This window comes from Pygocentrus nattereri, chromosome 12 (assembly GCF_015220715.1).
Source record: "Pygocentrus nattereri isolate fPygNat1 chromosome 12, fPygNat1.pri, whole genome shotgun sequence".
NCBI lineage: Eukaryota > Metazoa > Chordata > Actinopteri > Characiformes > Serrasalmidae > Pygocentrus > Pygocentrus nattereri.
In genome coordinates, this window is record NC_051222.1 from 33984792 (window position 1) to 33998672 (window position 13881).

The window sequence follows — 13881 nt, forward strand, 5'->3', positions numbered from 1 at the left end:
GAGAGACGCACCAGCTCATTACTTCCTACAGCAACAAAGTACTAATTTCTGTTGTCTGAATACAGAATTTTCTCACTGGAATTTATTTAAAGACTGTTTTGACTGAAAACTAATCAATTAAATGTGGTCTCTAATTTTTGCACAGTACTGTTCAAACTCATCTCCTGCAAGAAGTCGTCTATCTTTATCCAACAACCACTATTGACACCTAATAGGAGTTTTTTTTTGTCTGGGGACTTCATACCTTTCAGCTTTAAGTGAGAACGTAAAGCTCCACTAATTACGTTTCGGGAATTTAGAGACCTCTGTGGTGGAAATGTGTAATTGCACAATGTTTTGTGGGTCGCCCACCAGATACTAAAATAAAATATTGTGTGTATATATATATATATATATATATATATATATATATATATATACACACACACACACACACACACACATACATATATGAAAACATTGTATGTCCAAAATAATAACTTTACAGCAGAAAGAAAAAAAAGGTGTTACTTTTAATGTAAGTCAATGGAACCAGAAGTTTTTCCATGTCATGTTGGACCATTTCCTTTGGTCCATTCATCATAATATTTATAGACAATGTAAAAGACAACAGGCACTTCCAAATTATGTCAGAAACTGAGAAATGTATGTGTGTACATACACACACACATCTGACATTATCAGGTGTGCACCATATTTTTATCTCACAAAAAATTAATAATACATTATGTATTATTCTCTCCAGGTGCCTCCGTAGTCAAGGATGTGTTTTCCGAGGACGTGAGCGATTTATCTACTATTGTCACCATTTCTGGCGCGTGCCAACTAACCGGACCTTCTTTTTGAACTTGTGTTTGCGACGTTTAATACATCAAGACGTATGATGTGGCCCTAAACGTCCGACATTTACTTTTTTTTCTTCCCAAAACTGAACATACTGCTCTCTCCACAACTCCACCATAATCACGTCTCACTGACAACTTTTCCTGAACAACTTAACACAAATAACCAGCTGTACAATCTGAATTAGAGCACAGACGTTCAGTAAACATGTATTTAGATCTGGGCAGATCATTCGCTCAGGAGAGTAAATGAGGTGAGCTGCCTCTTCCAAAGTCAGCCTCTAATTCAAGGTCACATAAACAAGCATGTACAGCCACGTACACATAAAAATACCAGGCCTATACGATGGGGCACACATTCCTAAACAGACCTCGGCGTCCAACCACGTAACACACCTTCGCATGCCCGTGTTGACCCGCTGACCTTTAAATAACTTGACCAGTGGTAGAAATCAGCAGTGTTCTCCACAGGCCCTCAAACGCTCTAATTTCAGTGTGTGGGTGGGAGACTGAGGCCTATGTTAAGACAAGGACTCATACAAGCCATGTAATTTAGACCACATTGACAAAAACCAACAAGACCCTCATTACTGCTCCCAAAAAAAGGCTCTTTACCTCCTGAAGAAATGACCACATGGTGGATTCACATGCAGGGAATTTCAGGAAGAGCTGCCATTACAGTGGATGTGGATAACCTGTTAAGATATGGTTGGTGTTTTTTTGGGAGCTCTGAGGCTCATTTAGCTAAAAATGAAGGGGAACCTTAAGAACTCCAGTTAGCATCATGCTAACCGCGTGACTCAATCTTCACACAGTCGCCCCGGACGGTGTGGAGTTGTTCGGTAATCTCTAACGGTCTTGGTTACGTGGTTCCTCACACTGTGTGACAAACCCTTTTCTAATAAACATGGATAGCAAAGAAAAATAGCTTTTACCATCCATGCTAATGCGCCTTTGTTCAAGTTTGTATGTTTGAGTAAGTTATACAGTGTCAGGAACCACATAAGCTGATCTACTCCAGTCTATTCCAGCCTAACACCACAGTTTAGCGTGTTAGTGGTCATGTTATAGCACCTCTGGTAGCGTAGCACTGTTTCCATTAGCCTTACAAGTGTTCCCAAGTCCCAACTGCTAGCGTAGCCACATCTACAGGTTAATAAATACAGCCAAAGTTAGCATTAATGCAACTTTCGCCTCAGGTGTCGAACAAAATTGTGTAGAAAACCGCAATTATATCTTTATTCTAGCCAAAATGGACACCAGGGACAGGTTTTCACCCTGTTAGCCATGTGGACGTATCTAGACAGTCTGGGTGTAAGGATACACACGATTTCACGATGCGGTAAGTATTGTCTGGTGTGCATCATGATATATTTCTTGATGTAGTATTAGAAAAGAAATAGCAACGTTCATTTATTTGTTTTTGGTAATTCCAGACGTCTCTAAAGGCCTTGTTGAAGGGATCCTTGGCATAATTCAGTTTCTTAAAAGACGTAAAATACATTTCAAAAGATTAGAAAAAGTGGCATATGTACATAAATGTAAACCGTAAGGCTTCAATCTCAAATCTCAATCGAAAAGAGGTGCAAACTGGTGGCCATTAACATGCCGTTATTCGTTCCACCCATTTAGAATCAGGACTTAGCGGCTGCCTTAACCCCCTAAGAAATAGTAGCTGGGTTTTCCCCACAAGGCTTAAATGCCTTCCTTTTAGCCAGTTTCTTTAGAAAATTCCACCTTCCAATTCCAATCTATTCCACCTTAAATGGATCAGCGGTAACATGTAACCTCTGCTCCACTTAAGGTGGAGCGGAAAATCTGAACGAAGCTAGCTAACTTTAGCTTTGTGTTTTCTTCTCAAGTCAAGTGAGGTCAGCTTTTATGGTCAATACTACAATATGTACAGGACATACAGTGACCCCGCGGTGTAGCGTTAACATTAAATAGAAGGAAAACCGTGAATTTAAATAGACACTAAAAAAACACTAAACACTAATCATAAAAATAAGCACTAATTGTATAAAAATAGAATAATAAATTTGAAAAATTACTAATAAATTTCTTGGTCCGATCGCTGACAGATTTCGGTGACATCTTCAACAGTGTTTTAGTGCATTGATGCATCTGTTTGATCTACCACTTGTTTAAGCCATCGGTGGAGAAACCTCGCCAAGGAAGGTCAACCAAACCATTACTTTCCCAGGTCTATTAGAGGTGCAGGTCTTGATTGACCACTTCTAGGAATATAAATGGATTGACTGTATGTTGGATAGAGATATAGACTGGATATTCAGCTTCTGGACAGTAGCATTAGCTATCTGCCTTCACTTAACAGCTAAATGAGGACAAAAATCAAATCAGCGCTGATTTAGACGATTCTAACGGGTGGGATATTAGCTTCGTAGTTCCAGTGGGAACCTAAAGAAACAAACTTCAGGGACACTTGAGAGCAACAGGGGCTTAATTGGTTTGAATGGCATTATAATAATATGTCATTAAAGTCTCCAGGGCCTGGGAGCTGGTCTGCATTCGGCTTATCTTCCAGCTCCCGGCACACCCGAGCCAGGTAATTAAGGGCAGTAAACTGATGACTATCTCAGGTGTGGTCAGAGCTGGGGGTGAAAGCGCAGTGGGTTTGCTAACAAGTCCTCAAAGAGCAAATGAAGTTGCTCAAGTCTGAGTTAGTGTTTGACTCGAAGCCAGACCGCTTCCGTCCTCAAGCAAAGTCCTAAAGTAGCTTAGAGTGTCCTTCACCCTGCCCTCAGGTAACCTGGTTTAGCACATCAGCAAAGAGAGAATGAACACTAAACACACAGTAAACAGACCAGAGATGACCTAAAGATTTGAAACTAGGGGTGGGCACTATTGCGATATTCATCATTATCATGACACAGTATAGTCGCCTGAGCTATTAAATGTTTAATATATGTGAAATGTTTAGTAAAGATAATTTGTGTTCATTTTTTCAGTGTTTTTTAAAGTGACATTAGCCATGTTTACATGCAGCCTAATAACATGTAAATACTGCGACTAATAGCTTAATCGGAATAGAATACGTTCATGTGAACACCTCAATCGGAATAGTCTAGTCCAATTGAGGCCATTCGGAATACAGTTTCTATCGAGGAGGGTAATCCTGTACATAATCTGTTAAACTCCACGTAAATGCCTGTATCCAATTACATTCCCTATCGGAATTGCGTCATAGTGAAAGTTTATAACGAAGGTTATGCTCTGATCTTTAAAAGACAGCAGTGGGACGGACGTCCAGCTTATGTGTCTCAGAACACGACGTCTTCCTCTCGACCTTCTTTAATACGGACATGTGAAGGATGTTTTAGTAAATCTGATGTCATTTTAAAAACACAAGCACTGCTCACTGCTGCTCATCTCACTCTGACTGGACTCACGTGATGCTGGTTGTCATGGTATCGTCTACACTAAGTGGTTCTTTTTGAATATGTCATTTTGGATCAGATTACTTGTAGTGTGAAGGGTAAACGGAGATTTTCCATCAGATTGTTAAGTAGAGTGAACATAAACACCTCAGTCCGAATCTGTAATCAGACGTATTCAATCTGATTGGCAAAAGTCTTTTGCATGTAAACAGAGACACTACTAGTGCACAGTGTCTATTCCAAATGATCAAACCTAAAAATAAAAAATACAAATTTAAAAATTAATAAAAAATTGTATGTGGGGCGGAGCCTATGCAACGGACACACCCACACTCAAATGACTGGGCTTTTTTCCGAAGAGCATGAGTTCTAGGACAGAGGTCTTCAAATTCGAACCCCCAGTTTCCAGTTGTGGTCTTGAATTTTAAATATCCACCCTGTGTCATACTATCAGACCCAAGGTCCAGATCTGAAAGCCTCTAGGGACTGCTGATATTTGAGGTCATTTTTGTGGACGGCATGGTGTGTTGATAAGGTTACGTTTGAGAACTTTTTGGAATTGAAATCTGAACTGTGTGTATTGTTACGCTCCCCTTAAATACAGTTTACACATTCATTCTACTGCAGATTTCACTTTGTGGTAGTAGCTCAGAGGCTAGATGAGTGGTCACCAACCTTCCTCCTGGAGATCTACTTTTCCTGCATCTGCCCATCACAGAATATTGAATCTAAGCTAGAACAGCAGTTCCTAACCCAATCTTTAGGGCCCCCAAACGGTCCTCACTTTGAATTAATTCCTGTGTTACAAATTAAGTTGGAGCAAAAAAAGGCCGCCTCTGGGCCGTCTGGAGGGGCCTGAAGACCTGCACCTTCACAGATTACTGGGTAAATTATCTAGAACAGACAGCAATTATCTCGCAGTTTCCAACCAGGTCTTCAGGGCCACCCCAAATGGTCCATATTTGTCCTTCATTCCTATGCTTTACAAATTAGGTCGCAGCTAAAGTGTGGAACATCTGGAAGGCCTTGAGGACCTGGTTGGGAACTACTGAGCCAAGTGTGGCAGACTGTAGCTTGAATTAGACTCTGTAGAAAGACAGATGTCCAGGACCACTATTGGTGATCACTGGAGTGGACCAACATAGCACCTAGGTATGAAATAGGCCTGAGCAGCATACAGCAGTTACACAGCCATGCACACAGACACGTACATATGCAAATACCAGGCGTATATATCAGGGCACATGCCTCAAACACATTCCCTAACAGACCAGAGATGGATACACTGTGAGTTACCTTGTCAGTGTATTGTATAAATAATGGTTTTACAGATGGCACAATACCAACTTTCCAGTACTGATAACGGTACTGAAACCTACAGCATCGTGTGATACCAGCTTAATTTCTTTTATAAATAGAAATAAGATTTAAAAGTACTTTTAATCAAAGCACTTCACCGACAGTGAGAATCTCTCAGATTTCAAGAACTGACAATAACACAACTGCAAAGGCTCACATGGCAACAATGATGTATAGGAAATATATAATGCAGCCCTTGTATGAAAGGTCAAAGGCATTTACTGGACCAGCCTGCAAGGCCTCGTGCTGATTAAGATCACTCGTGTCCACTTTAGCCCAGTCAATCGGGAAACTACCTTGGCATGAGTAGCAGTAGTAGAGTCCATTGGTCACGAATACACTCATCATCCACTTCCACTCCCACTCACTGGCCACTTTATTAGAAACACCTGCCTTGTGCTTCCACTCACTGGCCACTTTATTAGAAACACCTGCCTTGTGCTTCCACTCACTGGCCACTTTATTAGAAACACCTGCCTTGTGCTTCCACTCACTGGCCACTTTATTAGAAACACCTGCCTTGTGCTTCCACTCACTGGCCACTTTATTAGAAACACCTGCCTTGTGCTTCCACTCACTGGCCACTTTATTAGAAACACCTGCCTTGTGCTTCCACTCACTGGCCACTTTATTAGAAACACCTGCCTTGTGCTTCCACTCACTGGCCACTTTATTAGAAACACCTACCTTGCGCTTCCACTCACTGGCCACTTTATTAGAAACACCTGCCTTGCGCTTCCACTCACTGGCCACTTTATTAGAAACACCTGCCTTGTGCTTCCACACACTGGCCACTTTATTAGAAACCCCTGCCTTGCGCTTCCACTCACTGACCACTTTATTAGAAACACCCGCCTTGCGCTTCCACTCACTGGCCACTTTATTAGAAACACCTCCCTTGTGCTTCCACTCACTGGCCACTTTATTAGAAACCCCTGCCTTGTGTTTCCACTCACTGGCCACTTTATTAGAAACACCTACCTTGCGCTTCCACTCACTGGCCACTTTATTAGAAACACCTCCCTTGCGCTTCCACTCACTGGCCACTTTATTAGAAACACCTGCCTTGCGCATCCACTCACTGGCCACTTTATTAGAAACACCTGCCTTGCGCTTCCACTCACTGGCCACTATATTAGAAACACCTGCCTTGCGCTTCCACTCACTGGCCACTTTATTAGAAACACCTGCCTTGCGCTTCCACTCACTGGCCACTTTATTAGAAACACCTGCCTTGCGCTTCCACTCACTGGCCACTTTATTAGAAACCCCTGCCTTGTGCTTCCACTCACTGGCCACTTTATTAGAAACACCCACCTTGTGCTTCCACTCACTGGCCACTTTATTAGAAACCCCTGCCTTGTGCTTCCACTCACTGGCCACTTTATTAGAAACACCCACCTTGTGCTTCCACTCACTGGCCACTTTATTAGAAACACCCACCTTGTGCTTCCACTCACTGGCCACTTTATTAGAAACACCCACCTTGCGCTTCCACTCACTGGCCACTTTATTAGAAACACCTACCTTGTGCTTCCACTCACTGGCCACTTTATTAGAAACACCTGCCTTGCGCTTCCACTCACTGGCCACTTTATTAGAAACACCTGCCTTGCGCTTCCACTCACTGGCCACTTTATTAGAAACCCCTGCCTTGCGCTTCCACTCACTGGCCACTTTATTAGAAACACCCACCTTGTGCTTCCACTCACTGGCCACTTTATTAGAAACCCCTGCCTTGTGCTTCCACTCACTGGCCACTTTATTAGAAACACCCACCTTGTGCTTCCACTCACTGGCCACTTTATTAGAAACACCCACCTTGCGCTTCCACTCACTGGCCACTTTATTAGAAACACCCGCCTTGCGCTTCCACTCACTGGCCACTTTATTAGAAACACCCGCCTTGCGCTTCCACTCACTGGCCACTTTATTAGAAACACCCACCTTGCGCTTCCACTCACTGGCCACTTTATTAGAAACACCCGCCTTGCGCTTCCACTCACTGGCCACTTTATTAGAAACACCCGCCTTGCGCTTCCACTCTCTGGCCACTTTATTAGAAACACCCGCCTTGCGCTTCCACTCTCTGGCCACTTTATTAGAAACACCCGCCTTGTGCTTCCACTCACTGGCCACTTTATTAGAAACCCCTGCCTTGTGCTTCCACTCACTGGCCACTTTATTAGAAACACCCACCTTGTGCTTCCACTCACTGGCCACTTTATTAGAAACACCCACCTTGTGCTTCCACTCACTGGCCACTTTATTAGAAACACCCGCCTTGCGCTTCCACTCACTGGCCACTTTATTAGAAACACCTGCCTTGCGCTTCCACTCACTGGCCACTTTATTAGAAACACCCGCCTTGCGCTTCCACTCACTGGCCACTTTATTAGAAACACCCACCTTGCGCTTCCACTCACTGGCCACTTTATTAGAAACACCCACCTTGCGCTTCCACTCACTGGCCACTTTATTAGAAACACCCGCCTTGCGCTTCCACTCACTGGCCACTTTATTAGAAACACCTCCCTTGTGCTTCCACTCACTGGCCACTTTATTAGAAACCCCTGCCTTGTGTTTCCACTCACTGGCCACTTTATTAGAAACACCTACCTTGCGCTTCCACTCACTGGCCACTTTATTAGAAACACCCGCCTTGCGCTTCCACTCACTGGCCACTTTATTAGAAACACCTCCCTTGTGCTTCCACTCACTGGCCACTTTATTAGAAACCCCTGCCTTGTGTTTCCACTCACTGGCCACTTTATTAGAAACACCTACCTTGCGCTTCCACTCACTGGCCACTTTATTAGAAACACTTGCCTTGCGCTTCCACTCACTGGCCACTTTATTAGAAACACCTGCCTTGCGCATCCACTCACTGGCCACTTTATTAGAAACACCTGCCTTGCGCTTCCACTCACTGGCCACTATATTAGAAACACCTGCCTTGCGCTTCCACTCACTGGCCACTTTATTAGAAACACCTGCCTTGCGCTTCCACTCACTGGCCACTTTATTAGAAACACCTGCCTTGCGCTTCCACTCACTGGCCACTTTATTAGAAACCCCTGCCTTGTGCTTCCACTCACTGGCCACTTTATTAGAAACACCCACCTTGTGCTTCCACTCACTGGCCACTTTATTAGAAACCCCTGCCTTGTGCTTCCACTCACTGGCCACTTTATTAGAAACACCCACCTTGTGCTTCCACTCACTGGCCACTTTATTAGAAACACCCACCTTGCGCTTCCACTCACTGGCCACTTTATTAGAAACACCTACCTTGTGCTTCCACTCACTGGCCACTTTATTAGAAACACCTGCCTTGCGCTTCCACTCACTGGCCACTTTATTAGAAACACCTGCCTTGCGCTTCCACTCACTGGCCACTTTATTAGAAACCCCTGCCTTGCGCTTCCACTCACTGGCCACTTTATTAGAAACACCCACCTTGTGCTTCCACTCACTGGCCACTTTATTAGAAACCCCTGCCTTGTGCTTCCACTCACTGGCCACTTTATTAGAAACACCCACCTTGTGCTTCCACTCACTGGCCACTTTATTAGAAACACCCACCTTGCGCTTCCACTCACTGGCCACTTTATTAGAAACACCCGCCTTGCGCTTCCACTCACTGGCCACTTTATTAGAAACACCCGCCTTGCGCTTCCACTCACTGGCCACTTTATTAGAAACACCCACCTTGCGCTTCCACTCACTGGCCACTTTATTAGAAACACCCGCCTTGCGCTTCCACTCACTGGCCACTTTATTAGAAACACCCGCCTTGCGCTTCCACTCTCTGGCCACTTTATTAGAAACACCCGCCTTGCGCTTCCACTCTCTGGCCACTTTATTAGAAACACCCGCCTTGCGCTTCCACTCACTGGCCACTTTATTAGAAACCCCTGCCTTGTGCTTCCACTCACTGGCCACTTTATTAGAAACACCCACCTTGTGCTTCCACTCACTGGCCACTTTATTAGAAACACCCACCTTGTGCTTCCACTCACTGGCCACTTTATTAGAAACACCCGCCTTGCGCTTCCACTCACTGGCCACTTTATTAGAAACACCTGCCTTGCGCTTCCACTCACTGGCCACTTTATTAGAAACACCCGCCTTGCGCTTCCACTCACTGGCCACTTTATTAGAAACACCCACCTTGCGCTTCCACTCACTGGCCACTTTATTAGAAACACCCACCTTGCGCTTCCACTCACTGGCCACTTTATTAGAAACACCCGCCTTGCGCTTCCACTCACTGGCCACTTTATTAGAAACACCCGCCTTGCGCTTCCACTCACTGGCCACTTTATTAGAAACACCTACCTTGTGCTTCCACTCACTGGCCACTTTATTAGAAACCCCTGCCTTGCGCTTCCACTCACTGGCCACTTTATTAGAAACACCTGCCTTGCGCTTCCACTCTCTGGCCACTTTATTAGAAACCCCTGCCTTGCGCTTCCACTCACTGACCACTTTATTAGAAACACCTGCCTTGCGCTTCCACTCTCTGGCCACTTTATTAGAAACCCCTGCCTTGCGCTTCCACTCACTGGCCACTTTATTAGAAACACCTGCCTTGCGCTTCCACTCTCTGGCCACTTTATTAGAAACCCCTGCCTTGCGCTTCCACTCACTGGCCACTTTATTAGAAACACTTGCCTTGCGCTTCCACTCACTGGCCACTTTATTAGAAACACTTGCCTTGCGCTTCCACTCACTGGCCACTTTATTAGAAACACTTGCCTTGCGCTTCCACTCACTGGCCACTTTATTAGAAACACCTGCCTTGTGCTTCCACTCACTGGCCACTTTATTAGAAACACCTGCCTTGTGCTTCCACTCACTGGCCACTTTATTAGAAACACCTACCTTGTGCTTCCACTCACTGGCCACTTTATTAGAAACACCTCCCTTGCGCTTCCACTCACTGGCCACTTTATTAGAAACACCTGCCTTGCGCTTCCACTCACTGGCCACTTTATTAGAAACACCTGCCTTGCGCTTCCACTCACTGGCCACTTTATTAGAAACACCTGCCTTGCGCTTCCACTCACTGGCCACTTTATTAGAAACACCTGCCTTGCGCTTCCACTCACTGGCCACTTTATTAGAAACACCTGCCTTGCGCTTGCACTCACTGGCCACTTTATTAGAAACACCTGCCTTGTGCTTCCACTCACTGGCCACTTTATTAGAAACCCCTGCCTTGTGCTTCCACTCACTGGCCACTTTATTAGAAACACCCACCTTGTGCTTCCACTCACTGGCCACTTTATTAGAAACACCCGCCTTGCGCTTCCACTCACTGGCCACTTTATTAGAAACACCTGCCTTGCGCTTCCACTTACTGGCCACTTTATTAGAAACACCCGCCTTGCGCTTCCACTCACTGGCCACTTTATTAGAAACACCTACCTTGCGCTTCCACTCACTGGCCACTTTATTAGAAACCCCTGCCTTGCGCTTCCACTCACTGACCACTTTATTAGAAACACCTGCCTTGTGCTTCCACTCACTGGCCACTTTATTAGAAACACCTGCCTTGTGCTTCCACTCACTGGCCACTTTATTAGAAACACCTGCCTTGCGCTTCCACTCACTGACCACTTTATTAGAAACACCTGCCTTGCACTTCCACTCACTGGCCACTTTATTAGAAACACTTGCCTTGCGCTTCCACTCACTGGCCACTTTATTAGAAACACCCGCCTTGCGCTTCCACTCACTGGCCACTTTATTAGAAACACCTGCCTTGTGCTTCCACTCACTGGCCACTTTATTAGAAACACCTGCCTTGCGCTTCCACTCACTGGCCACTTTATTAGAAACACCTGCCTTGCGCTTCCACTCACTGGCCACTTTATTAGAAATACCTGCCTTGCGCTTCCACTCACTGGCCACTTTTGTTAGTGCACACCCCCTGACCTCTGCGGTCAGAAACTGACCGCCGCTGACTGCCCAGAGAATGACTAAGAAACTGAACCAACAGATGAGCCGCGGTCTCTGAGTGTAGCCCAGCGGGACGGAGCTGAACGGGGGTGTTTCAGATAAAGTGACCAGGGAGTCCTGAACCGCAGAGTGACGCCAATTCGATGAGCAGGAAGCCGCCCAGCGTCACGGCTCAGCCCAGCGTCACGGCTGCTTGACGTCGGCATAACGTCGCGAGCGCAGAGGCGTAAAGATGGCGTGTGCGAGTTCTAGACAGGGCTCAAGTTAGCTTCTCGCTCTAATTTCCCGCTCCACCTTAAATGCTGCAGCAGCTCCATTCTGACGCCTCGGGCTTTTAAGGTGGACCGGCAGCGTTCGAGTAAGAAGCCAACTTCAGTCTCGTGCAAGCATCCATTCCTCACCTTCACGAGGTCCAGCGGGTGCGTGCAGCACGCGGCTCCGCACGACGCCAGACCGCCGAAATACCAGCGCGAGATCCGCTTCTCCGACATGACTTCCGCTCTCTGTGCAGCTGGAGACCCGGAGAGAGAGAGACAGAGAGAGAGAGAGGGGGAGGGAGGGAGGAGAGAGAGAAGGGGGGAGGGAGGGAGGAGAGAGAGAGAGGGAGCGAGGGAGAGAGAGAGACACACAGATAGAGAGAGAGAGAGAGAGGGAGACACAGAGAGAGAGAGAGAGAGAGAGAGAGAGAGAGAGGGAGACACAGAGAGAGAGAGAGAGAGAGAGAGAGAGAGAGACACAGAGAGAGAGAGAGAGAGAGAGAGAGAGAGAGAGAGAGACACACAGATAGAGAGAGAGAGAGAGAGGGAGACACAGAGAGAGAGAGAGAGAGAGAGAGAGAGAGAGAGGGAGACACAGAGAGAGAGAGAGAGAGAGAGAGAGAGATGTGGAGCTCCTCGTTAATCTCCGGCCTCGTCTGTGCTCTGCGAAGCCTCGTGTGCTGCGGTTCTGGTGCGCACGCGACACTGCGTTGCTCCTATTGCGTATGCGCGCGTGTCCGAAGTTCACCGGCGGCCAATTAGTGCCCAACCTCAGTGTCTGCCCCTCTGACCGGCCCGGACCGCGTTACACACTGACCAGCTCATTCAGAGCCGCTGTTTAATTACACACCCGCTTTCAGGCAGAGCTCCGCCTCTTCCTGCACTGCCGCCGCCGCGCGCTGCCGAGCGGTGACGCCGCTTTACCTGACACAGTGGTCGGTGTGGCAGCTGTGCACTGAGGAGAGACCCCCACCCTGAAACATCAGTGGTCAGCAGAGGTATGAGCAGTGATGAATGGGGTGGAGGCTATACAGATGTTTCTAATAAAGTGGCCAGTTAGTGAAATCGCAGTGTGGGTGTTTCTAATAAAGTGGCCCGGGAGCAGAAGCGCAGTGCGGGTGTTTCTAATAAAGTGGCCCGGGAGCAGAAGCGCAGTGCGGGTGTTTCTAATAAAGTGGCCCGGGAGCAGAAGCACAGTCTGGGTGTTTCTAATAAAGTGGCCCAGGAGCAGAAGCGCAGTGCGGGTGTTTCTAATAAAGTGGCCCGGGAGCAGAAGCGCAGTGCGGGTGTTTCTAATAAAGTGGCCCGGGAGCAGAAGCGCAGTGCGGGTGTTTCTAATAAAGTGGCCCGGGAGCAGAAGCGCAGTGCGGGTGTTTCTAATAAAGTGGCCCGGGAGCAGAAGCGCAGTCTGGGTGTTTCTAATAAAGTGGCCCGGGAGCAGAAGCGCAGTGCGGGTGTTTCTAATAAAGTGGCCCGGGAGCAGAAGCGCAGTGTGGGTGTTTCTAATAAAGTGGCCCGGGAGCAGAAGCGCAGTGTGGGTGTTTCTAATAAAGTGGCCCAGGCGCAGAAGTGCAGTCTGGGTGTTTCTAATAAAGTGGCCCGGGAGCAGAAGCGCAGTGCGGGTGTTTCTAATAAAGTGGCCCAGGCGCAGAAGTGCAGTCTGGGTGTTTCTAATAAAGTGGCCCGGGAGCAGAAGCGCAGTGTGGGTGTTTCTAATAAAGTGGCCCAGGCGCAGAAGTGCAGTCTGGGTGTTTCTAATAAAGTGGCCCGGAGCAGAAGTGCAGTCTGGGTGTTTCTAATAAAGTGTCCCAGGCGCAGAAGTGCAGTCTGGGTGTTTCTAATAAAGTGGCCCGGAGCAGAAGCGCAGTGCGGGTGTTTCTAATAAAGTGGCCCGGAGCAGAAGCGCAGTGCGGGTGTTTCTAATAAAGTGGCCCGGAGCAGAAGCGCAGTGCGGGTGTTTCTAATAAAGTGGCCCGGGAGCAGAAGCGCAGTGCGGGTGTTTCTAATAAAGTGGCCGGGAGCAGAAGCGCAGTGCGGGTGTTTCTAATAAAGTGGCCC

At 46.9% G+C, this 13881-nt stretch overlaps 1 protein-coding gene across 1 annotated transcript in view; it reads right to left on the reverse strand.

The window, feature by feature from the left end:
* Positions 1-12057, reverse strand: part of LOC108411213 (solute carrier family 25 member 10) — a 31869-nt gene extending 19812 nt beyond the window's left edge. The window contains exon 1 of the mRNA XM_037543637.1: positions 11968-12057. Within this exon, the coding sequence (XP_037399534.1) occupies positions 11968-12057 (90 nt within the window). The remainder of the gene's footprint in view (positions 1-11967) is intronic.
* Between the last annotated feature and the right edge of the window lie 1824 nt (positions 12058-13881).